The sequence below is a fragment of the Furipterus horrens genome, unplaced genomic scaffold, assembly GCF_987537825.1.
Source record: "Furipterus horrens unplaced genomic scaffold, mFurHor1.1.pri manual_scaffold_3, whole genome shotgun sequence".
Taxonomy (NCBI): Eukaryota; Metazoa; Chordata; class Mammalia; order Chiroptera; family Furipteridae; genus Furipterus; species Furipterus horrens.
The window spans coordinates 149,974,122-149,996,319 of NW_028327173.1; the positions used below are offsets into that span (position 1 = coordinate 149,974,122).

At 48.1% G+C, this 22,198-nt stretch overlaps 1 protein-coding gene across 2 annotated transcripts; it reads right to left on the reverse strand.

Annotated features, from left to right (window-relative positions):
• Positions 1 to 150: 150 nt before the first annotated feature.
• STRC (stereocilin) lies at positions 151 to 17,199 on the reverse strand. Of its 2 annotated transcripts, XM_090271976.1 has the most exons (30): positions 17,145 to 17,199; positions 16,056 to 16,841; positions 15,942 to 15,966; positions 13,953 to 15,201; positions 12,966 to 13,028; positions 12,763 to 12,873; positions 12,427 to 12,593; positions 12,046 to 12,232; positions 11,802 to 11,917; positions 11,405 to 11,537; positions 10,647 to 10,829; positions 10,320 to 10,358; positions 9,971 to 10,138; positions 9,761 to 9,826; positions 9,148 to 9,273; positions 8,731 to 8,789; positions 7,812 to 7,935; positions 7,586 to 7,698; positions 5,967 to 6,102; positions 5,104 to 5,300; positions 4,814 to 4,904; positions 4,446 to 4,602; positions 3,659 to 3,828; positions 1,905 to 2,059; positions 1,663 to 1,699; positions 1,409 to 1,551; positions 1,073 to 1,221; positions 715 to 812; positions 471 to 618; positions 151 to 273 (listed from the first exon to the last, which is right to left on the reverse strand). In XM_090271976.1, exons 1-30 carry the CDS (start codon positions 17,197 to 17,199, stop codon positions 185 to 187), a joined length of 5,340 nt encoding a protein of 1,779 aa, XP_090128102.1. In that variant the 3' UTR covers positions 151 to 184. The 2 variants fall into 2 exon arrangements, with proteins under 2 accessions (XP_090128102.1, XP_090128101.1); XM_090271975.1 differs by lacking the exon at positions 1,663 to 1,699 and having other exon boundaries at positions 1,904 to 2,059.
• Positions 17,200 to 22,198: the final 4,999 nt, after the last annotated feature.

Sequence of the window (22,198 nt, forward strand, 5' to 3'; positions counted from 1 at the left end):
CAATGGGGTTATTTATGGTGGAACGAGACTCCAGGTGTGGACACTTATTCTCATTTGGGTAGAAAACATTAGCTTTTTACCCATATTCTTAATCAGCTTCCTGAAATCAACACTTAGAATATACTTCTATTTGTATTTTATTCACTGTAACTTAAGATTTCTTTCTTTCACTGTTGAGACAGGGTCATAGCAGGTTGCCAAGGAAGCAGATGGCTAATGCCACAACCCAGGAGGGTTGTGACTGGTCCTGGAGGCCGGAGGCTGTGCTTCGACCTATAATGAGACAGAGAATGGAAGGAATGTCACAACTATGCTCCCCAGGAGCCATTGATACTTGGAAACTATCTGCCTGTATACCGCTTCACTCCAGGAATCTCCCTGGATTGGTTCTAACAATCAGATAGCACCAACCTAGGGGTCAGATTATAGGTCAGGAGATGGAGGGTCAAGCTGTGCAGTTGGGAACTCACCCAGCTGTTCTGGAATCTCTGTCCCCTCATGCTGGGCCCATGCAACTGCTCGTCGCTGCTCAGGACTCAGAAAGGCCATTTGCTCAGGAGTGACAGCTGCAGCCTGAACACTGGTGAGACTAGAGAGCTGGATGGGGCTGAACACCACCTGGGGGTGGGGGCAGTAATTAGTATGTCCATTGTAGCCCCTGTTGGGCTCTGGTTCTCTTGTGGTCACTCCAGACCCATATCCATCAATACTTACAGCAAATTTAGGAGCGGGAATGACAGAAATGGCAAGAGGGGTAAGGCCCTGGATCTGTTCTCGCAGTAGTGCTGAAAGAGCCAGGTCTGGGATCCCAGCTGTTGAAGCAAGTAGGATGAGCATCCAAAAGTTGTCTTAGGCTGGCCTCCTCCCTTCTGTTCTAACCTGTAGAGCTCCTCCCAACTACTCTCAAAGCACCCTACCATAGACAGACCTTCTCCAACACATCCCCAACCTCTTACTTAAATGCCCTCCCAAACTCCGGCTGAGAATTCCAGAGCTGTCCTCCACCCAGTTCACCCATGGTATGGAAATCAGCACCTGACAACTAGCACCAGCAGTGGCACAGCCTCTGTACCTGCTATTGTACCAATTTCCGTGAAGATCTCAGGCCCCCAGTTACTGATTGGGCCAAAACCACCAGGCAGCACAAGGAGTCGGGCCAGAACCTCCAGCTGGTCCTCAGAGCACCGGAAATGCAGGTTGCCCAGGAAGAGAGCTGCTTGGCTGTAGAAGAGTGAGAAGGGAGAAGGATTCAGCCATGTGATTATGTCTATGGTCATGAGATGGAGGTAGAGATGGATTCAAGTGAAGTCCCTTTCTCCACTGGACCACTTCTTCATGAGCTTTCCCTCCCAAGTGAGCCCACCTTTACCTCAGCACCACCACCCATATCCCTCCCTCCACAGGTGACCTAAATTCCCAACTGTTGATATGCTGTAGCTCCTCTGGCCGCAGTCCACAGAGTGTATAACCCAGGGCAGTCAGGTGAAGGAAGTCCAGGTGGCTCACGTGCCGGCCACTCTGCCGCAGGAAACTGGAGACCACAACCCGGAGCTGGGATGGGGGTGGAAGGCACAGAATAAGGAGAGAAATCATGGGGAATTAATGGATGGGGAAGTGATTAGGGAAGTGACAAATGCTACCAAATTATTTTATTATTGCGACCTGAAGATCCAATAGCCATGGGGAAGGTTCAGGATCCAAAAGACAGAAAAGAAGCAGAAGGGAGTATTATGTGTCCAGGACCCTCAGAGTGAATAAATCACAGTTTCTAAGGCTACTAGTATGGGGTATTAAGAAGAAATAGGCCATTCAAAATCACAGAAAAATATTCTTGGGCTTTACATGACCTAGAGGACTCTGTGGGATGGGTGTTTGGAAGGTGTGGGAGGAGGTAAGGTGTTACCTGAACAGAACTCCAGCCATCTATCTGCCCCAGGGTGCTCAGTACTCCCCAGTCCACCAGGATTAGCTCCTGTAGTTCCCGCTCTCCTAGACCTATTAATAGCCGACCAAGCTGTAGGATCTGCTCAGGACGAAATTCCCTTGGGGAACCCCACAACTATGAAGAAAGAGAAGAACAATGTGAATGAAAAGCACTGGACTAGGAGTCAGAATGCTGGGTTTTAGCCTTGCCTCTGGCCTTAGCTGTGTAACTCTAGGCAAAGCACATGCCTTGTCTGGGTCTTCGTTTTCTCAACTATAAAATGAAAGGTTTGGAATAAAATGTTTCTGACTAAGCTGTTATTGGAAGATTCTAGAGTCTCAGTAGGAAAAAATAGCAAACTCTAGTCCATGAGTTCTAAACTATTATGTGTACCACTTACCAGGGATCCTTTTTTATTTTTCTTATGTTTCTTTCTTTCTTTTTTTTTAAAGTTTTATTTTATTTTAGAGAGAGGGGAAGGGAGGGTGAAAGAGGGAGAGAAATGTCAATGTGTGAGAGACACATTGATTGCCTGCCTCTGTCACACCCTCAACTGGGGAGCCTGGCCCTCAATCCAGGCATGTGCCCCAACTGGGAATCAAATTGTGGTTTGCAGTCTGGTGCCCAATCCACTGAGCCACACCAGCCAGGGCACCTTTTAAGTGCTGATGCCCAGACTCTATCATCAGAGAGTCTTCTTCAGTGAGTCTAGCATGGGACCCTGGCATTAGCATTTCAAAAACCTGATCCCCAGATGATTTTGATACACACTAAAATTTGGTAACCACCACTCTAGGCCCTCTACCTATTACACTAGCTTTCTTTCCTCAGTGTTCATCCCCTCTGACTTTCTGCTCAGGTGCCAAACATCTTTTGGTTTGGGATGGGGGTGGTTTGGGAGGGGGCAAAACTTTAAGCCCTGTCCAGGTAGCTCAGTTTAGAGTGTCATCCCTGTATGCCAAAGTTTCGGGTTCACTCTCCCGTCAGGGCACATACAAGAAGCAAACCAATGAATGCATAAATAAGTGGAACAAGAAGCTGATGTTTCTCTATCTCCTTTCCTATTTCTCTCTCTCTCTCTCTCTCTCTCTAAAATCAATAAATAAAAAAACTTAAGACATTTTTTCAATTACAAGCAACATACAATATTATATTAGCTTTATGTGTACGACATAGTAATTAGAGATTTATATAACTTACAAAGTGATCACCCAGATAAATCTGCTATCCATCTGGCACCATACATAACTACTACAAAATTATTGACTGTATTCCTTATGCTGTATTTACATCCCTATGACTATTTTTATAACTGGCAATTTGTACTTCCTAATCCCTTCACCTTTTTCACCCAGCCCCCAAACCCCTCCTTCCATCTTGGGACCATCAATTTGCTCTCTGTACTATGACTTGGTTTCTGTTATGTCTGTTCATTTATTTTGCTTTTTAGATTCCACATGTAAGTGCAATCATATGGGATTTGTCTTTGTCTGACTTATTTCACTTAGCATAATACCCTTTAGGTTCATTTGTATTGTCAAAAATGTCAATATTTCATTCTCTTTTATGGTCAGGTAATATTCCACTGTACATATGTACTAAACCCTCTGATTCTTTGACCTCCTTTTTCCCCACCTCTCACGTAGCTCTTCATTCACTTGTGTTCCACACCACACCCAATCAACCTTCTCATGTTTTCCCATATCCAGCCCCAACTGGCCTCCTATCCCTAACCTGCTTTGCCTTGTCCATTGCTGCCCGTAGTTCCTCAGGCCCAAGATCTCGGTCTCCTGCAAATAGTGCCAGGCAGTCCTCAAAGTCTGAGAGCTCCATCTGTGCAATCTGAGTTGCAGACCATGCTGATGGAAATGTCCCCCGTATATCTGCACAATTTGGCACAGGTTCTGAAGGGGGAAGACAGGGCCAGGATCAGTGCAGTATTAAAGTATGATACTATCCTTTAGAGAACTATAGATGGAATGACCCCTCCAACCTTTGGAGGACTAGTTATTGTGGGTAGTATGGGTCAAGGGATTACTACAGTGAGAGATTTATAGGACACACAGGATATTAGAATAATTGACTGAAGAAAACAATCCCCACATTGTATAGATGAAAGACTGAGGGGGTTGCTTAGGGATTTAATGGCAGATCTAGATTAGAACCCAGATCCCTAGCCCCACAGTGTCGTCTTTTGACATCCTAAGCATCTTCCCCACAGAGAGCTCCACACTTAGCCAAGCCTGGAGCTGAGTCAGCTGTTAAAAAACAGGGATAAGAGAGGAGGAAAGGACAGTCCCGGGCTACCAATGTAATGAGTTATAAATTCCCAGAGCTATAGAGATCCTAGAACTAGAACAGATCTTGAAGATCATCCTTTTAACCCCTGAGCTTTGTATATTAGGAAGCCCAAGCCCAGAGAGCAGGACACAGCACACCTAGAGCCCCAACTTCTGATTGCATTGTTTCCCACTCTTTCCTGTTCATCTTGCTACAGCTATAAGTATTTGGGTAGTTTCACCTGGGAGATAGTCTTCAGCAGGCTGTACAACCCCAGCTACCAGAGCTGCTTTCTTGGGAGCAAGCTGTGGCCCCCCACACAGCTGTCCAGCCCTGCTCTGTTCCCAGCTCTGCTGCTTCTCTAGAAGCCGCTCCAGGGTCTCTGGGCCCAAGGCCTCCTGTGTGAGAAGATAGAGGACAGGTGGGGAGACCTGGGTAGCACAGGGTCAGCTCCCTCAGCTCTAATTCCAGATTCCTGTCTTTTTTTAACAGTCTCCCCAAGATTCAGGCTTTAAGTTCTCTGCCCTCAACCTCTTTGGCCTTTCTCCCCAGAACCAGATCACCAGTCCCCTCTCTGTTCTTATTCCCTCCCTTGTTCCTTCACCTCACCCTAGGGATCAAGGAAATTGCCCCAGTAGGCATAGTGAACACTAGGCGTCCAGCTTGCTCTATTTCATCCTGGCTCCACAACTCTGGTTTCCTGGGAGATAAGAAGAAGATCAGAGGCTGGGATGCTGAGGGAACTGTGAGGAAAAGGAAGGGGGAAAGAGGACATGCTAGGATTGAAGACTCAGGGCTCCGAGGAACCTCAAACATATTAAGTGGGCTGTCACTAATGATGAGGGTTGAAAGACAGGGTGGAGGATTAGTTAGAATCTGAAGTTCTTAAATGTCCATACCCAAAAAGAGGCTCCTCAGTCAACAGGCACCCCAACTCTCTGGTAAATGGCTCTCCTAGGCAGAAGCCTTGCAGCGGATTGAGGTGGGCCAGCAGGATCTGTAGGGGGATCCGTCGTGTGCTCTCTATCCCCAGGAATCCAACCAAGGGGCCCAATGTCTCCAGCACTTCCCTTGAGACTGTTGTCTCCCTTGGAGCCTAAAGAGGGGCATTAGGCCTCGGGACAATGCACCTCTGATTCAGAGGACCAGACTGTTTGATCAAGACACCAAGACTTTGACCTTCCCTCCCTCCAGCTCCCAACTTAAGACCCTATGATGTTCGCTTTCTGAAGCAATGAGCTCGAATAGGAGCAGGCAGAAAGGCTGGAAGGGGGAATCCAAGGGATTTCTTGGACTACAAGGAATGTAGACAAGAAGCATGAAATCAAGAAATAGGTCAAAGGCAATGAATTTTAACCTTTTTCATCTCATGGCACACATAAACTAATTACTAAAATTCTGTGGCACACCAAAAATATATTTTTTGCTGATCTGACAAAAAAATAGGTGTAATTTTGATTCATTCACACCAGATGACTATTGTGTTGGCTGTTGTCATTTTTTAAATTTGACAATCTAAGGGAAAAGAGGTCAGTGCCTTTGGCTAAATAGTTAGATATTGCATGTTTTAACAATTCTTGCGGCACAGCAATATGCCAGGGCACACAGGTTGAAAACTGCTGATTTCGGGCCTAGGGCCTTGTAAATTGAAACCTGTTTGGGAGAAAAAGTGTGGGGTTGGACCTACAAGAGAGAGGGCATTGTCCTGGGGGGTGAGAATTGCCCCAGCAGCAGCTCTGAGTCTCGTAGAGTGGACTCTTACCAAGTTTTGTAGTGCCCTCTCTGCCAGGGCTGCCCGGTGGACTGGGGTCAGTGCCAGCAGTTGTTCCGGAGCACCTCGTACCAGCTCCACCACCAACATAATAGATTCATTGGACAGTCTGTCCATCAACCGGATCCTACAGCAATTTAACAGGGGCACTTGGAACTAAGCAAAGTTGAGAAGGAACCATAGAATGCCCCATTTCCCAGACAAGAGATAACACCAGATCAAACCCTGTGGCCCTGACAGGAACTGATATTAAACAGCCCCATATCCAATTCTCATCATAGTGCTTGAAGGGAATGGTTTATTTCTAGTCTTCCTGAAAAGAAATGACAAACAATCCTGCCTCGTTAAATTGAACCAAAAGCCATGAATACTAAATACCACTTAAAATGAGCCTTATTTTATAGATTTTTAAAAATGAGATTCACAGAGATCAATTGGTGGGGTCTTAGTTCCAATTCCTGTTTTCTAGTGCCACCTTTCCTCTACTTGTTGTGAGATGGTTCCCTCTCCTTTGTATAGAGCTTTACAATTTACAAGTTTCTCTTAGGTGTTATCTCATTTGATTCTTATGAAAAAACCTGAGAGGAAAATACATATTTTTCATATCCTCTTTCACAAATGAGGAAATTAGATCTTCTGATTCATGGTCCAGGATCATTCACCTCATCCGGGCCCTTGGGATTCTAAATTATCTCAAAGAAACAACATATTTAAACAAATTTGAATGGCATTAAAAAACTTTTGCCCAGAAATTCTAAGTGACATCTTGTACTCTCTCTAGGTTTGACAGTTCTGGAACTGGGCCACAAGTAGTACAAGAGCCAAAGTCTAAGGAAAGGCCCATGAAAATGTAAGGATGAAGTCAATTGCTTTTACCATCACTTCATCCCCAAGAAGACTAACACCAGACTTTTCCTTCTCTGACTTCAATTGTGATGGCAAAGGGGTAAGAACCTCTGTGTTAGGAGGAACCTTAGCTTCATTTCCTTTCTCACCCAACCCATACTTGAATCTGCTCTACAATATTCATGCCATGGGGCCATCCAGACTAGACTTGAATAGCTCCAATCACTGGAAACTCACTACCTCAATTTTCTTTATATTGTGCAAAAATTGATTTTTATTCATTGCTCCTAGTCATGTCCAATGAGACCATTCAGAAACATGCCAATTTGTTTTCTATTTGATAGCCCCTGAGGTATTGGGAGGCATTTATCACATTGTTCATAGATTTTCTCTTTATCTACCCCTCTGAACACACTGAGAACACAGTGCCCTATGTGCACTACAATCCTCTGGGGCAGAATTGGACCACTGCTTCCCTCATTTCAGATACTCTCTCTGTATTAATGTGGCCTGGGTTATTTTCAGATTGCTTGGCAGGCCACATCACAGGGCTGCCACCCTCAGCTGTCGCATGCTGGGGTCGTGTTCTGGGAACCAGTTGATACACACAGCAATTTGAATAGAATCCTCAGCTTCTGGCACTACTTGATTTCAAGGAAACACCAAACAGAAAAATGACCACTTGTAGGGCATTTTCTAAGGCCAGAGTTTCTACACTGGGTTAGGTTTTCTAAGGATCCAGAATCTCCATTTGTAGCACTTACGGTAAGTCCAGGAGTAGCTTGGTGTCTAGCCCACTCAGTTCTGGCCCCAGGGTGGCCAGCTCTGGCTCTGGCATTGCCATCCTCCGCTGTAGCTCTGCCCAGATACAGGCCCTCTGTAGGACAGGGTGGGGAAGGAGGGCAGGACAGAGATGAGCATGAAAGCTGGGTTCTATACCCAGGGTCCCTACCTCCCTGCTCCCACTTTATGCCCAAACCCCCCTCTCACCAGGCTCCCTCGAACTCCAGTGGGCAGTTGATAGATCATGTGTATCACTTCAAGGAAGTCTGCCATCAAGTTGATATGCTGTAGAAACTCACAGGACATGCCCCCTGCCAGGGTGCCCAGAGCCCTGTGGGTGTGTAAGTGGGTAGATCCTCATTCAACACATGGTGCAGCTTGTCTGCTCCTTGATATCAACACTTTCAACACAAGTACAGATGTTTGTTTATGGTAATTTAGAGTCTGAGAACTGTTTTTCCATAGGTGATCTCATTAGCTCCCTACAACATCATCGCTATTTGTTAGAGAATAAAATAAAGATTTACAGAGGTCAGTGACGTTTCCAACATCATTTTACTAGAAATGTGGTAAATTGAGACTAGAGCCATATCCTCAGATTCTGAAGCCCATGGTTCTTTTACTGTGGTTGTAGGTAAGTAATATTTACTTATTCCTATTTATTCCTGCTTGGCCAGTGGCTCTGAAGTCACTTTGAATTAAACTAATAATAGCAAATGTCTATTGAAAGCTTATACTGGGCCAGGCACGGTGTCGGGTACTTCATAAGCCTTATTTCACTTAATCTTCACAACTACCAATGAAATAGGTACCACTTTAATTCCATCCTACAGAAGAAAAAGCTAAAGCTTAGAGAGTTTAAGTGACTTTTCCAGAATCACAAATAGGTGACAGGGCTGAGACCTGAATCCAGGTCTTCTGAATCCCTTAGATCTAGCCAGGACAGGTTTGGCACCATGGAAGGTCAGGGAGTAAGGAGAGGAGGAGCCAGGAGAGTGCCCACAGGTTAGGACCATGCATCATTTGTCCCTGTAATCCCCATTGTGTATCACGTGGTGCCTGGAACATGGTAAGCACTTAAAAATGCTAGTTGAATTAAACTAATCACTCAACACAAGTTACTTACTGAAGATTCCTGAGGGTCAGGTTGGTGGGCACCTGCATCTTCTTCCAGAGAAACTGTGCCTACAAGAGAAAGAAAGAGGAACCACTTCCCAGTAGAGATACTGCCCAAGGACCTAGGATGCCTGGACCCAGAGTCCTGCCTCTGTCCCTGTGGGCCCCACCAGTCTCTCGCTCTCCCAAATTCCCACTCCTCTCTCAGAGAGAGACAGAGACAGAGAGACAGATGTGGAGAGAAGCAGAGAGAGAGAGAGATGGACAGAGACAGAGAGAGGAGTGGAGGGAGGAGGGAGAAAGAGCAAAGCAAGTTACATTATACAGGATACTAGAAATAAGACACCAGATCTAAGGCTGAGGGGTGGGTAAAGGAGGTGGAACAGATTGAGAGAGGGGAGTTTTGGGGGTGAGTGAGGAGAATTACCTGCTGCTCAGACCAGAGCAGTTCTCGGTAGCGCCTTCGGTCAGACAGAAGAGCCGGAGAGTCCAGTTGCAGCAACTTTAGTGGGAGCAGGGGAAGCAGGCAGTCTGGCCAAGTGGTGGGGATGGGCTGCTGGTGTAGATGGGTGTAGCAGTGTAGGGGTAGGAGAGAAAGTCTGGACTTGGCCCTCAGAGAAGAAGGGAGCCATGGGGGCAGGAAGGACCAAAGCTAGGGTCATAGTGGAACAGCATGTGCCACTGGGGCAATGCACACCTGACAGCCCTCACACTGAAGGTGATTGTGGTCATGTTGCTGCTATTTAGGCACCTGATGAACTGAAGTGCCTTAGCCTCTCTGAGCCTTGGTCTCTTTATCTGAATGTGGGATAGTTGGCCTGGAAGGTTTCTCAGGCCCCTCTGGCTTTGATTTTCTATGACAGAGTGGGTCATGCTGTTCTGAATCTGGAATTGGGGGAGCTGCTAATGTCTTGGTGGGCACAGAGCTAACCTGAATTCTCAGGTCCACTGCCTAGGAAGTGTGTGAGGCAGCACCAGCCATATATATGCAACTGCCCTGGGACATGGAGAGGAGCTTATTCGGGAGATCCCACACATACCTGACCAGGGATACACATAGCTGCCCCAGCACCTGTTGTACCCGTATTTTTAACTCCAACTTTCACCTGCATGAGAAGTGTGTGTGTGTGTGTGTGTTACTGGGCATGTGCGGAGGTATGGGAGGCCTTCCCTGGCCACAGGGAAGATGCCCCCCCTTCCAACCAGAGCCCGCAGCCCTGATTGTCTCATCCCCCCTGCCACTCTCATACCCGAAAGGTCTGCAGCAATGCTGCTGTTTGGCAGTCGGAGAGGTGTGACAGTTCAGGGGCCAGACAGGAACAAGCCCCGACCAGAACTCTCCTTGGGATGGCCTGCAGCGTCTGCGAACTGAGGCCTGGCAGCAGAGGATGCAAGGAGCAGAGTTCCTCCAAGGACAGCTGGGAAGCAAGAGACAAGAGGCCTGAAGAAGAGGGGCAGGGTGGTAGGGAAGACAACAATCACAGTGCAGCCAGGCAGCAGGTACAAGGGGAGCTGAGAGGGAGCAAGGGGCAGATGTGGGAGCCAGGGAAAGGGGGCAGAGAGACTTCTCAAGAATGCTGAAAAGTTGTTGCTACTTACTTCGTGCTCAGGAAGGAGCCGTCCAAGCAGCAGAACAGCCTAAGGGGGGGGATGGGACAGGGAACAACAGTTCTCATGTCCCAGTGGCCAGGTCCTAAGTAGGTGTCTAGGACCTGCCCTCCAAAACTTCCAGCTCTCTCTCTACCACCCCCAGTAACCAGCCTGGCTCCTAGCTGTTTCTTGTTCTGAGCAAAGGGACTGAGGGAGTACTCCTTGGAACAAAGGATTAGGAGGTTTCAGGGAAGCTGACAGTATCCCTACGTGTAATTCTCTTGACTGGCATTCCAGAGGGCGGAAGGTGGATGCCAGGGAGGGAGATGGGCCCACCTGGGCAGGTGTGACACTGGTTCCCTGCAAGGCAGGAAGCATGGCTCTAAGCTGAGGTTCTGACAGCTCCTGCAGGAAGCGGAGGCCCAGCTGAGGGAAGAGAGGGGCCCAGACCCGCAGCTCCCGGGGGCTCATCACAGCTCCTCCAGATGAGCGCAACACCCCCAGAAGTTCATATGCCACCTGTAACCAAAGAATATATGGGACTGGAGAGAAAAGACAGGTGGCCTTAAACCTCTCTAATCCCATATCTGGATGCCCAGGGCCTGGGTCACGACTTGGAACCAAGGATGGGACAGGAGCAGGTTGGGTTCAAGATGTCAGAGGATATGTTTGGAGTGTCATAGACCAGATGGCGTAGGGTCAGGAGGAGGTAGTAACAGATAAGAATGGCATAAAGAATGGAAGTAGCAAGCCCTGGCTGGTGTGGCTCAGCAGATTGAGCATCGGCCTGCGAACCAAGTGTCACTGGTTCGATTCCCAGTCAGGGCACATGACTAGGTTGCACGTCAGGTCCCCAGTTGGGGGTGTGAGTGAGAGGCAACCACACAGTGATGTTTCTCTCCCTCTCTTTCTCCTTTCCCTTCTCTCTAAAAAAATAAATAAACAAAACAAATAAATAAATAAAGAATGGAAGTAGCAGAGGTTGGGGAGGGCTGGCACCACTGTGTCCAAGCGTGGTTGAGATGACTGGGCAAGTCCTCCACACAGACCCAGGGAAATCCTAGAGTCTAGTAGGCCTGTGCCAAGGGGCTCACCCGTCCTTGTGGGCTGAGGGTCCCATTGGCCGCACATTCCAGCAGTCCCTGTTCTACTGGCCCCATCGGGTCATTCAAGGGTACCAGGCTTTGCAGCTCCTCAGGGGTCAGGAAACAGGCGAGGGGCCCCAGCCTGAGGAGGACACAAAGCTGGCCTTCATGTGGTCACTGAGGCTGGTACTAAGGCAGGGACCATGTGTGTGCACAGCGTAGGCACTCTGACCACTAAACCAGGACATGCCATAAAACTAGGAGAATGTCATAGGTAGGCCTCCCTCCAGGACCCCACCACTGCCCACTCTCTTGCGCCTTTCTACCTAGGACCCTAGCCCATCATGGCAGCTACACCTGCTTCTCTCCCACTCGGGCCTTGATCACTGATCCTACAACCACTCACCTGCGCACCTGCTCCTCTCCATCCTGGACACTCTGGTTCACCAGGCTACGCAGCACATGCCGGGCGTGTCCTGGCCCGAGACCTGCTGCTGGCCAGCTGTCCTCCAGGGCCTGGATCTGCGAGGGTCAGCTTGTGTTAGGGTCACTATGGGACAGTTGCAGGAAGAGGCTCACTAGGAGAATGCTTCTGACTCCCATCCCACCTAGTAGAAGATGGACTAGTCAGGTGAAGATGATTTTCATACCTGATGAGGGCTGAGCTGCAAAAAGTTCTCTAGAGGAAGGTGGGGAAGCAGAGGCAACACTGCCCACAGCAGCTCCTGGGGCCAGGCAGGCACTTCCCCAAACAGCTCAGGGGCTAGCAGTCGCCTTGCCAGAGCTTCTTTCTGTTCAGGCCTCATTTCCGGGCTGTTATCCCGGATGGCAGCCAGGCTGGGGAAAGTAATGAGACTTAACCCTCAGCCCTGTTCCAAATCGTCTCCTGGTTCTCTGCAGCCCCACTGTCATGGACAGGAAGGAAACTCTCCCTGGTTTTAATAGAGAGGGATGCTATGGAAGAAGGGACTCTAGGCAAATGGGGTTGGCCTGGCTCTGACGGATCAGGATGAGTGGTATGAGGTCCTTACACACTGTCATTGGCCAGCAGGGATGGTGGGAAGCGCATCAGGTCAGAAACAGCCAGGAAGGGGATGAGTGGTGACAGGTCAATGAAGAGCTGAGAGGTGAGGCGTGGGTACCGCTGGAGCAGCAAAGCTGTCAGGTGACCAAGGGCCTGCTCCTCAGATGGTGGTACCTGTGGGGGCACAGGAAATGTTGCTGGCTCTGGAGATCCTCAGCATCTCTGCCATCTCCTCTCTTGAGTTCCCCCTTCCGCTGGGACAAGCCCTCAGCACACCAGGTTCCAGGTGCTCCTGATTCTTCAATTTCTCCCTCCACTCTTTCCCCTTGCCCTCTATGCCTACCTGTAGCTGAGACCAGGAACGGTGCATGAGTGTCAGGAAGCCCTGAGCAGCCTCCCTCTCTGCTGAAAGCACCAGCTGCTGGAGGTTTTCCGGGGGCATGTGCAGATATGCCTGGGAGTAGGAAGTCATGGTGAGTATGGCCTCACTGGGCAGGGGCCTCAGGCATAGGTGTCACCTAGTCCCCAAACCCCTCCAACTGTTACCTGCATTAGAATCTGCAGGGCCCAAACACTCTTCTCCCTCTGGAGCAGATCCCACAACACAGGCTGGTGGGGAGACAGACAAGATGCCAAGAGAGCTGTTTTCTCTGTCCCTCCGGAAGCTTCCTGAGGCAGTCCAACTCCATTTGTTAGGATGAAGCTAGTATGTGTGTTCCCTCAGATGTTAAACTTTATTAGGACCATTTCCTATACCTATATCCTCTTCCAAGCCTGGTCCATAGTTGGTTCAATAAATACTTGTAGATCAGAACCAAATTACTACAAGTCTACCTAATCCCACTTCCTTGATCCCAGGGCTTGAGAAAGATGGGCCCTAACATGAGGTAAGATATCTTTATATACCCTATAGAACCTAGTAAAATGCCTTACACATAACAGGCACTCAGTGAATTATATTTACATATTCTAGCCCCTTCACTTCTCAAATAAGAAACTGAAGCCCAGAAATCTAAATTAAATAACTTGCCCAAGACCACACTCATTTGTGATATAGTTGAACTTAGAACCCAAGTCTTCTGATCCATAGTCCCCCTGACTTTTTCTCATTTCTGCCTTATCTTCCTATTTTTACCAGTTGCCAATTCTCACTCTCTAGGAATAGAATTAGAGCCTTCTAACTTGATCCCTTTCCTTTCTGGAGCAGAAAGTGGAGGAGTCAAAGAATCAGAAAGAAAACGGGATAACATTTATTATATGTTTCTATCTCATGCACTATGCTAAGCCCACAGCATATATTATCTCCTGTAATCCTTACAGCCACCCTAAAAAATTAGCACCATTATTCTCCCCCATTTACAGATGAGAAAAAAAAAATGTTCAGAGAGGTTAATGATCTTGTACAAGGTTGATCACAAAATGATAAACCCAGGGCTGTCTGACACCACTACACTAGACTAAGGCCTCTATTAGATAATTCTCTAGGAGGCCCTTCCTCTGTTCTAGGAGCTTTCACCTTGGCAGATCACTCACACTGAAACAGGCCAGCAGCTCCATCTTGCTAATTCCAGGGCTGTCAGTGAGTTCAAAGTCTGGTGAAGTTGGCAGTTCCTCCTGCTTCAGGTATTCCCCAACTGTCCGCAGCAAACTGGGCCGGCCCTCTGGGCGGAAGGCATCCCAGAAGGAGCAGTTGTCTGGGAGACTGGAGAGCATCAGGGCCTGACCCAGCATCTCCTGAGCTTCAGTCCCTCCAGCCCCTGGACCCATGAGGAAGGTCAACAGGCGCAGGAGATAATGTAGGCGTGTAGGATGGGCAAGGGCAGGTACAGAGGACTGACAGCGTGGCAACTGTGAGAGCATGCCAAGCAGGAAGGGGCCTGGGGCCAGGCAGAGTGGGGATGGTCCCAGCGGTGGCAGATCGGGCAGAAGAGGGCCCAGTAGTCCATCTAGGAAGCAAGTGTCATTGCCCCCACGACTTATTCTGCATTGGCCTGCTAGCCAGGGCCAGTAGGGCACCAGGGCCTCATATATGGTATCATTGACACATACCATCATCAGAAAACGGCCCCCATCTGGGCAGCGTTCCCCACAGGGTCCAATGTGGCAGGGCGGGAAGTCAGTGATATCTGGGGTAGGTCCCTGGCATACATGCTTGACCCAAGCCTGATTGCTGGGGGGTACAGCCTGAAGACTTGCCTCCCTACACATCCGCTCCACCCATAGAGTCTCATTCTCCAAGAAGCAGCCCCAGAACATCTCTGGGGTGAGGGGAACAGGGGGCAGGGCTTCAGGGCAGCTGGTCGGCGGTGGGAGCAGACCAGCACAGAGCAGCTTTACCAGGCGGCGGTTGGGGCCAGACAGGGCTGAAAAGGAGATGTTGTAACAAATTGCTTCTAGGAACTGATCAGGAAACTGGTCATGGCAAGCCTGTAGCCAGCCTTGGGCACCTGGAGCCCATGAGACTGCATACCACACGGCTGTCTGGCAGATGGCAGTGATGCTGGGAGGGGGCTGCGGGGTGGCAGGCCTGGTGATCTGGCAGAGCAAGTGGATGGAGAAGTTGGAAATGATGTAGGGTGCTCCTGCGCCTGAGTGGTTGTTGCAGAGGGCCTCCGTAGAGATGGCTCGCCGTTGGCGAGGGCTGATGTGGGCTGAGGGCTGGGAAGTCCTGGGCAGAGGCACACCCGTGCTCAGGCAGTGGAGGAGGGCAGGGGGTGGGGGTGGTGATCCAGAGAGAAAGCCCAGAGCCTGGATATCCCAGGAAAGGTTGTGCCGGACGCCCCTGGGTGCAAGGGAGGAGCAGGTAGGATCTGGTCAGTTCACATTTCCTCCAGTTGAATAGTCTGACCCTGGCCCAGAACCCTGCGGCAGGGTGGTGGCAAGTATAGGCTTTTCCAAATATGAGGTCCCTGGGAGTGTAGGTGTTACCGTTTTAAACGCTGGGGTACGGGGGAAAAGGAGAGAGATCTGTCTTGCCAAGGCACAAAATCACCTAGAAGAAGCCCAGTTGGAGTCCCTCTGTCTACCTGGCGCCCTCTTCCTCCTTTTTTATGTGCTTTTACGTAGCTTAAACACAACCCTTGGTTGGCCTCATATCAGTAAATCTGCCCAGCAACTGAACACGTCTAATTGTACTCTGGCACTGTTGTACTGAAATAGTAAGGGGTGGAGAAATCTGGTCTTGTCCTTTTCCTCCCCTACATTCCATCTTTATTAGCTAACATTTATTAAGCAGGAACCATTCTATGTGATTTACATATATAGTATCAACTCATTTAATCTCTTGCAACAACTCTGTGTAGATAATATTATCCATATTTTACCATTGGGGAAAATGAGGCATAGAATGAGAATGTGACTCGTCCAAAGTCACATGGCTACAAAGAAGTAGAGTCAGGACACCAACCCAAATAGTCACACTCTAAAACCACCAAACCACACTTCTCCCATCAGTTTCCTCTTCTGTGCTAGAAGTGACAACTTCCCAAGCCCAATCCCCTCAACTCCTCTCCTGTTACTTACCATAATAGCAGCTGCTGTAGGTTGCCTAGGAGGGAAAAAGGAAGAAAGAGGACTACCCCAATCTCACCCCTTCTTGCCCTGCCATAGCCCAACCTTGGTCCCAGAAGCACTTACCTCCCTGGCACTTCCCATTGGCATCAGCCTCTGGTTGCCCCAGCATGGAAAAGACCTCATCCTGCAGGGAGTCAGTGACACGAAGCAGCCCCTCCTGGAAGGCAGCATAGAGGGGGGCCCCCACCGTACGCAGCAGACCTCCCCAAAGAGCCTCCTCAGAGCCCAGCTCTGCTACTGGGATGAGCAAACCCAACAGACCCTGTAAAAAGTGGGGGGTTGGCTCCCTCCCATCAAGGCCTGTAACATTGGTGGGTTCCACACTGGGCTGCACCTGCACCAGGGTCTGCCAGCGTGTGCCCTCTAATAACAGCAGCAGAGAAGGCAACCAGTCAGCCACCAGGACGCAGTCAGAGGGCCCATCACGGGTGCATGGGGGTCGGGTAGGCATAGGGGGTCCCCCAGGAACTAAGGCTCCCAGCAGCACCTCTACAAGTCCACTCAGCACACCTGCCTGGTGCCCCAGGAATTCCCGGGGGGTCTGTTCCTGTCCCAACAGTGCCAGCACATCCCCTAGCAGCCCTAGCATTGGCTCCCAGTCCGGACTGCCTCTCAGTGTCACTAGGAAATCATGGAGCCGGAGGGCAGGGGGCTGAGGAGGTGGGGGCTCTCCCACTGGTCCCTCCCCCATTCTCCCAGGTTGAAAAGAAGAAGAAATGTTGGCCAGGAATGCAGAGAACTGTGAGCGGCTGAGGGACTCCTGGGAAGCCAGGTCCAGAGTGGAGAGCAACGACTTCAGGATGGAGAGACCAGGCTCCAGGGACTGAGGCCCAGTAGGGGCCAGAGTCACTGTAAGCAGAGAAAACTGGAGGTCACTAAAGAGGAAGAGCCTAGAACCCAAACTCAGTCCTGCCCTGGACCCCAGTCCCAGCCTGTATCTAAAGATGAGGTGAAGGGGATGGGTCCTTTTTATCTGCCTACATTAAGTTTTGGCCTGCTTTTTCAGTTCTCGTTTTCTCCTTTAGTTCCAGTCCCTGCCCCTTTTTCTTGCCCCTTTTTTTTCCTTTACCTAGCCAGTTAATCTCTGCATTCTTAAGTCTCTTTCCAGCAACCTTCCCCTTTATCCCTAGCACTGCTCACTGTTTCTCTCACCTGTACAGGACAGCAGCAGCAGCAGCAGCAGCAGGGGCCAGGGGCTCAGAGCCATGTTTCCAGGTGAGCACTGGTACTAGAGGTGAATTCTGGTTATTCTCACCTTGTGTGGGATAGCCAGGTAAGGGCAGGGCACTACAGGCAGCCTGAGTCTCCACTGACACTGTAGTGTGGTCTTTCAGGAAACAATATCTGTAACCTGACAGCAGGTTTGTCACCTGAGCCACTGAATACCTGATCCTTTGGCTTTGGAGAAAGGTGTGCTTCTGTGAGAAGGACAAATGATAGGGGATCCCAGGGGGCCCTTGGAGGAACCCAAGGGGATAGCTTCAGTTAGGAGCCACGATGCAAATAGGAGTAGACAGAAACGGAGATGGAGAACTGGAGACCCAGGGTATAATCTGGGTTCTCTGCAGAAAAATATAAGAAAATAAGGAGGGTTCAAAGGAGCTAAAAAGCAAGTAGGATCTGAGGGAATTGAGGAAGAAAGAGGCCCAGGAGAAACGAGCCCGGAAGCCAGGTGTAAACAGAGAAGAGGAATGGGGACAAAGTTCTGGTCCAAGGATGGAGCATTCAGGAAGAGGAGATCTGCTTTTGATTCAGTACTTAGAACCATAAAACGTTAAGAGCTAGGTGGGACTTCTGAGAGCACATAGACCAAACCTCACATCTTATGGATAAGGAAATAGACCCAGTTAGTGAGACTTGCTCACTAGGCCATTCAAGTGTTTGGGTTTGCCCGCTGGCTCTCTTACTGTGACGAAAGGAAAAGCCCTATAGAAAATTCTGGGCTGAGAAACAAGATAAACCAGATTAAACCACTGCAAGGGGGCTGTCCCCCTAACCCCATGGAGGAAGGGGGAGAGAGAGAAAACAGGTCATAGACCAGAGAGATCTCATTCAAAATAAACTGGTCTGGTGTCAGGGTGAGAAGTCTTTTCTATCTTCCATTTATATATCCCCAAAGGTCTTTACTTGATACTAGCTCTTTACTTGATACTGCTGAGGCTCCACTCAAACCATTATTCTATCCCTCTTTCCTTAGAACCCTCTTCTATTTTATTCCCCAAACCTACACCTTCAAATCCATTATTAATGTACCTCTGCCCTAGAAAGTTCACTTAGGAGCATAGAATTTTAGAGCTGAAAAGGAACTGAGGAATCCTCCAGTAAAAACTTCTCATTTTATAAATGAGGAAATTAATGCTCAAAGAAATGGAATGAGTTGGCCCAGGCTGAAGAAGGAGTTGAGGGCAGTGCTGGGATTTCCCAAGGAGAGTCAAAAGTTGGGACCAGTGAAACGATCTATTGCTTCAATTTACTAATATTTTTTATTTTCCCATCGAAGGTACCACATCTAGTCTGAAAAACAGAGAAGATAATCAGAAAAAGCAGGGAGAATAATGCCTGGGTTCCCAACAGCTATCGAGCTCCTGGTTCCAGCCCACCCCACAATTCACATAAATTTCTGCACTCGGTCCTATAAAAACTCTTAAAATAAATTCTTCTTTTTCTCTAATACAGTAGCAAAAAATGAGATGGCCTATGTTCAAATTATGGATGCAATATTTACTAGTAGTGTGTCCTGGGTAGTTTCTGACCTTCTCTGTGTCACAGTGTTTTTTCTGTAAAAAGGAGAAATACTAGTAAAGAGTTGTGAGAATTAAATAATTCATTTCTCTCTTCCTTTCTCTCTATCTAAAAATCAATACAAACATTTTTAAACATTTAAATTAGAAACTTCCAATCAAGATGGCAGCATGAGTAAACATGGCTCACCTCCTCACACAACCACATCAAAATTTCAACTAAATTATAGAACAACCATCACTCGGAACTGGCAGAAATCAGGTTGAATCAAAGTCTGACAACTATGAAATTAAAGAAACCACATCCATCCAGACTGGTAGGAGGAACAGAGACACAGAATGGGCTGGTCCCACGTCCAAGAGTGGTGGATAAAAATTCGGGAGGGATATCTCAGGAGTGAGGAGTTCTATCTCCACTCCAGGCCTCCTAGCCCAGGGTCTCAATGCCAGGAAGGTAAGTCCAAACAACTTCTGGCTGTAAAAACCAGTGGATATTGAGTCAGTGAAAGAAACTGCTAGAGCCCCAAGCAGTTAACCTTAAAGAACCCACACATGGACTCACCTACTCACACTCACTCCCTCTGAGCTGTAGCACTGGGGTAGCAGCTTGAAAGATATCAGTGGCACACAGGGAGGAAACGAAGTGTCTGGCATCAAGGCCAGAGCTCAGGGAGAACTTTCTCCCATACAGAAAGGCAGACAGAGGCCATTGTCCCTTTTCTGAACCATCCCCCCAAAGAGCCACAGATCCAGCAGGCAGGTGCCATATCTGAGACTCCATCAACCTTAGAGATCATCTGAAACTGTGTTCCACCCAACTTATGGTCCTACCCAAGCTATTAACAGAGATGTTTTTTTCATGTGAACGGCTGGTCTTGGCTTATGCTACACAACTTCCTAAATACTCTCAGATAAGCAACAGCTGGCCTCAGTGAGCCCCCAACCCCTCTGTACCTCTTACTAAGTGGCTGCCCAGGTCTGGCACTAGCCACAGCCAGCCTAGATTCACAGTTGAGCTTCCCCTGGGAATCTCCAAGCCCAGCACAAGTAGCAGCCATCTCAGATTGCTTTATAACAAGGGCGGGGTAGCCCTGGGAAAAACACAGGTGGGGGCTGACCTTGGCTTGCACCACCTGGGAAACCCTAGAGCCTGTGCACCCAGTGGACAGTTACAAATCACATCTGAGCACCACCACCCTGCCCTTGCACAGCTGATTCTCCACAGAGGGCAGTGGTTGGTGGTCAGTGGTTACAGCCAGTTCTTGCAGCTGACTGGGCTGGGTAAATCTCTCCCATTAACCTGCCAACAGCGATCAAGGCTCAACTATAAGAGGAGGGTGTACTCACCTCACATGAAGGGTGCACCTCGGGTATCCAGTCTGGGTGATAGAGGAGGCTGTGCCACTGGACCCTACTGAACTCCTATTACATTAAACCACTCTGTCAAGCTTGGGAGACATGGCAGTTCTACCTAATCATAAAAAAAAACACACAGGGAGGCTGCCAAAACGAGGAGACAAAGAAACATGGCCCAAATGAAAGAACAGATCAGAACTCCAGAAAAAGAACTAAACAAAAGGGAGATGAGCACAGAATTCAAAACACTGGTTATAAGGATGCTCAAGGAACTTAGTGAGGACCTCAACAGCATAAAAAAGATCCAGTCGAAACAAAGGATACACCAATTAAAATAAAGAACAATTTAAAGAGAAACAACAGTAGAGTGGATGAAACCAAGAATCAAATCAATGATTTGAAACTTAAGGAAGAAAAACAAAACAAAACAAAAAAACAAACACCCAAACAATCAAACAGAAAACCCAGCAATCAGAACAACAAGAAAAAAGAATCCAAAAAAACGAGGGTAGTGTAAGCAGCCTATGAGACCAATTCAAGCATTTGAACATTTGCATCATAGGGGTGCCAGAAGGAGAAGAGAAAGAACAAGAAATTGGAAATCTATTTGAAAAAATAATGAAAGAACCCTGGCTGATGTGGCTCTGGATTGAGTACCAGCCTGTGAACTGAAAGGTTGCTGGTTTGATTCCCTCATGCCTGGGTTTTGAGCCAGGTCCTCAGTTGAGGGCTTATGAGAGGAGACTGATTGATGTTTCTCTCTCACATCAGTATTTCTCTCCCTATCGTTCTCCTTCCCTTCCCCTCTCTCTAAAAATAACAATAAATAAAATCTTTTTAAAAATAAATAAAAGTTAACTTGTTATGGTAGTAGCTATACTGTTATAAGATTTATCTTTCCTTCTTATATTATTTTTATATACTTTATGATATAATAAGACAAGAAAAATTTTTGTTTCAAAGTAGGAACACATTGGTTTAAGTTCCAGGATGGTATTTGAAGATGTAATAGTTGAAGATTCCAAGCTTAATACTAATCTTATGTGAAAACTTTAAATTTAGTTATATTACAACAATATCTAAATCCTAACTTTACTCCCAAAATGCTCCTCAGGAACCCTTAGAGTTACCTGGCATAGAGCTTGAATCTCTTCCTGAAGAATAATGGTGAAGAGGGAGGCATAGGTAGACATGCTTCATCTCCTCCCACAACCATAGGAAGGATTACATCTACCTTAAAACAAAAAACAAGCAGAACTACCAGAAAATCAAACTGTATGGAAGCCCAACAAACAAAGATATAAAGAACTAATACTCATCCAGACAGGTAGAAGGGGTGGAGACAGGGAGCCAGGATAGAGAGGACATGGTATGGTGGCGGCAGCAGGCAGTGGTGGGAAGGCAGTGCTGTGGCCAGACAGTGGAAAGAGCAGTCATTCATTATAAAAGCCTGGAGGGACACCTGAAGAGTGATCCCAGTTTTAGGCTAAACCACAGTTCTAGCACTGGGAAAATAAAGCCTCATTGCTTCTGGCTATGGAAACCAATGGGGGCTGGGGTGGCAGAAGAAACTGTCGGTCTCTCAGGAGAGTTCATTTATAGGGCTCCCATGGTCCTAGAATGTACGTGAACCTGCCCACTCTGGGAACCATGACCAGGACAACAGCTAGAGGGGTGCCAGTCACATACAGGAAGTGGGTGAAGTGACTGGTAACAGGGTGAGTTCCGAGCAAGCGGCACTGTTCCCTCTCTGACCATTCCTCCACATAAAGCGCCACAAGGCTGTAAAATGTGTATCCCAGCACTGACGAATACCTAAGGCTCCGCCCCTTGCAACTTAACAGTTACAACAGCTCTACCTAATACACTGAGGCAAACACAGAAGGCTGTCAAGTTGAGGAGACAGAGAAGTATGGCCCAAATGAAGGAGCATATCAAGCTCCAGATGGAGAACTAAGCAAGGAGGAGATAGCCAACCTAACAGATGAAGAGTTCAAAACACTGGTGATAACAATGCTCACAGAAATGATTGAGTATGGCAAACACATAAGGGAAGAAGGAAAGGCTATACTGAGTGAAATAAAGAAAATTCCACATGAAACCAATGGT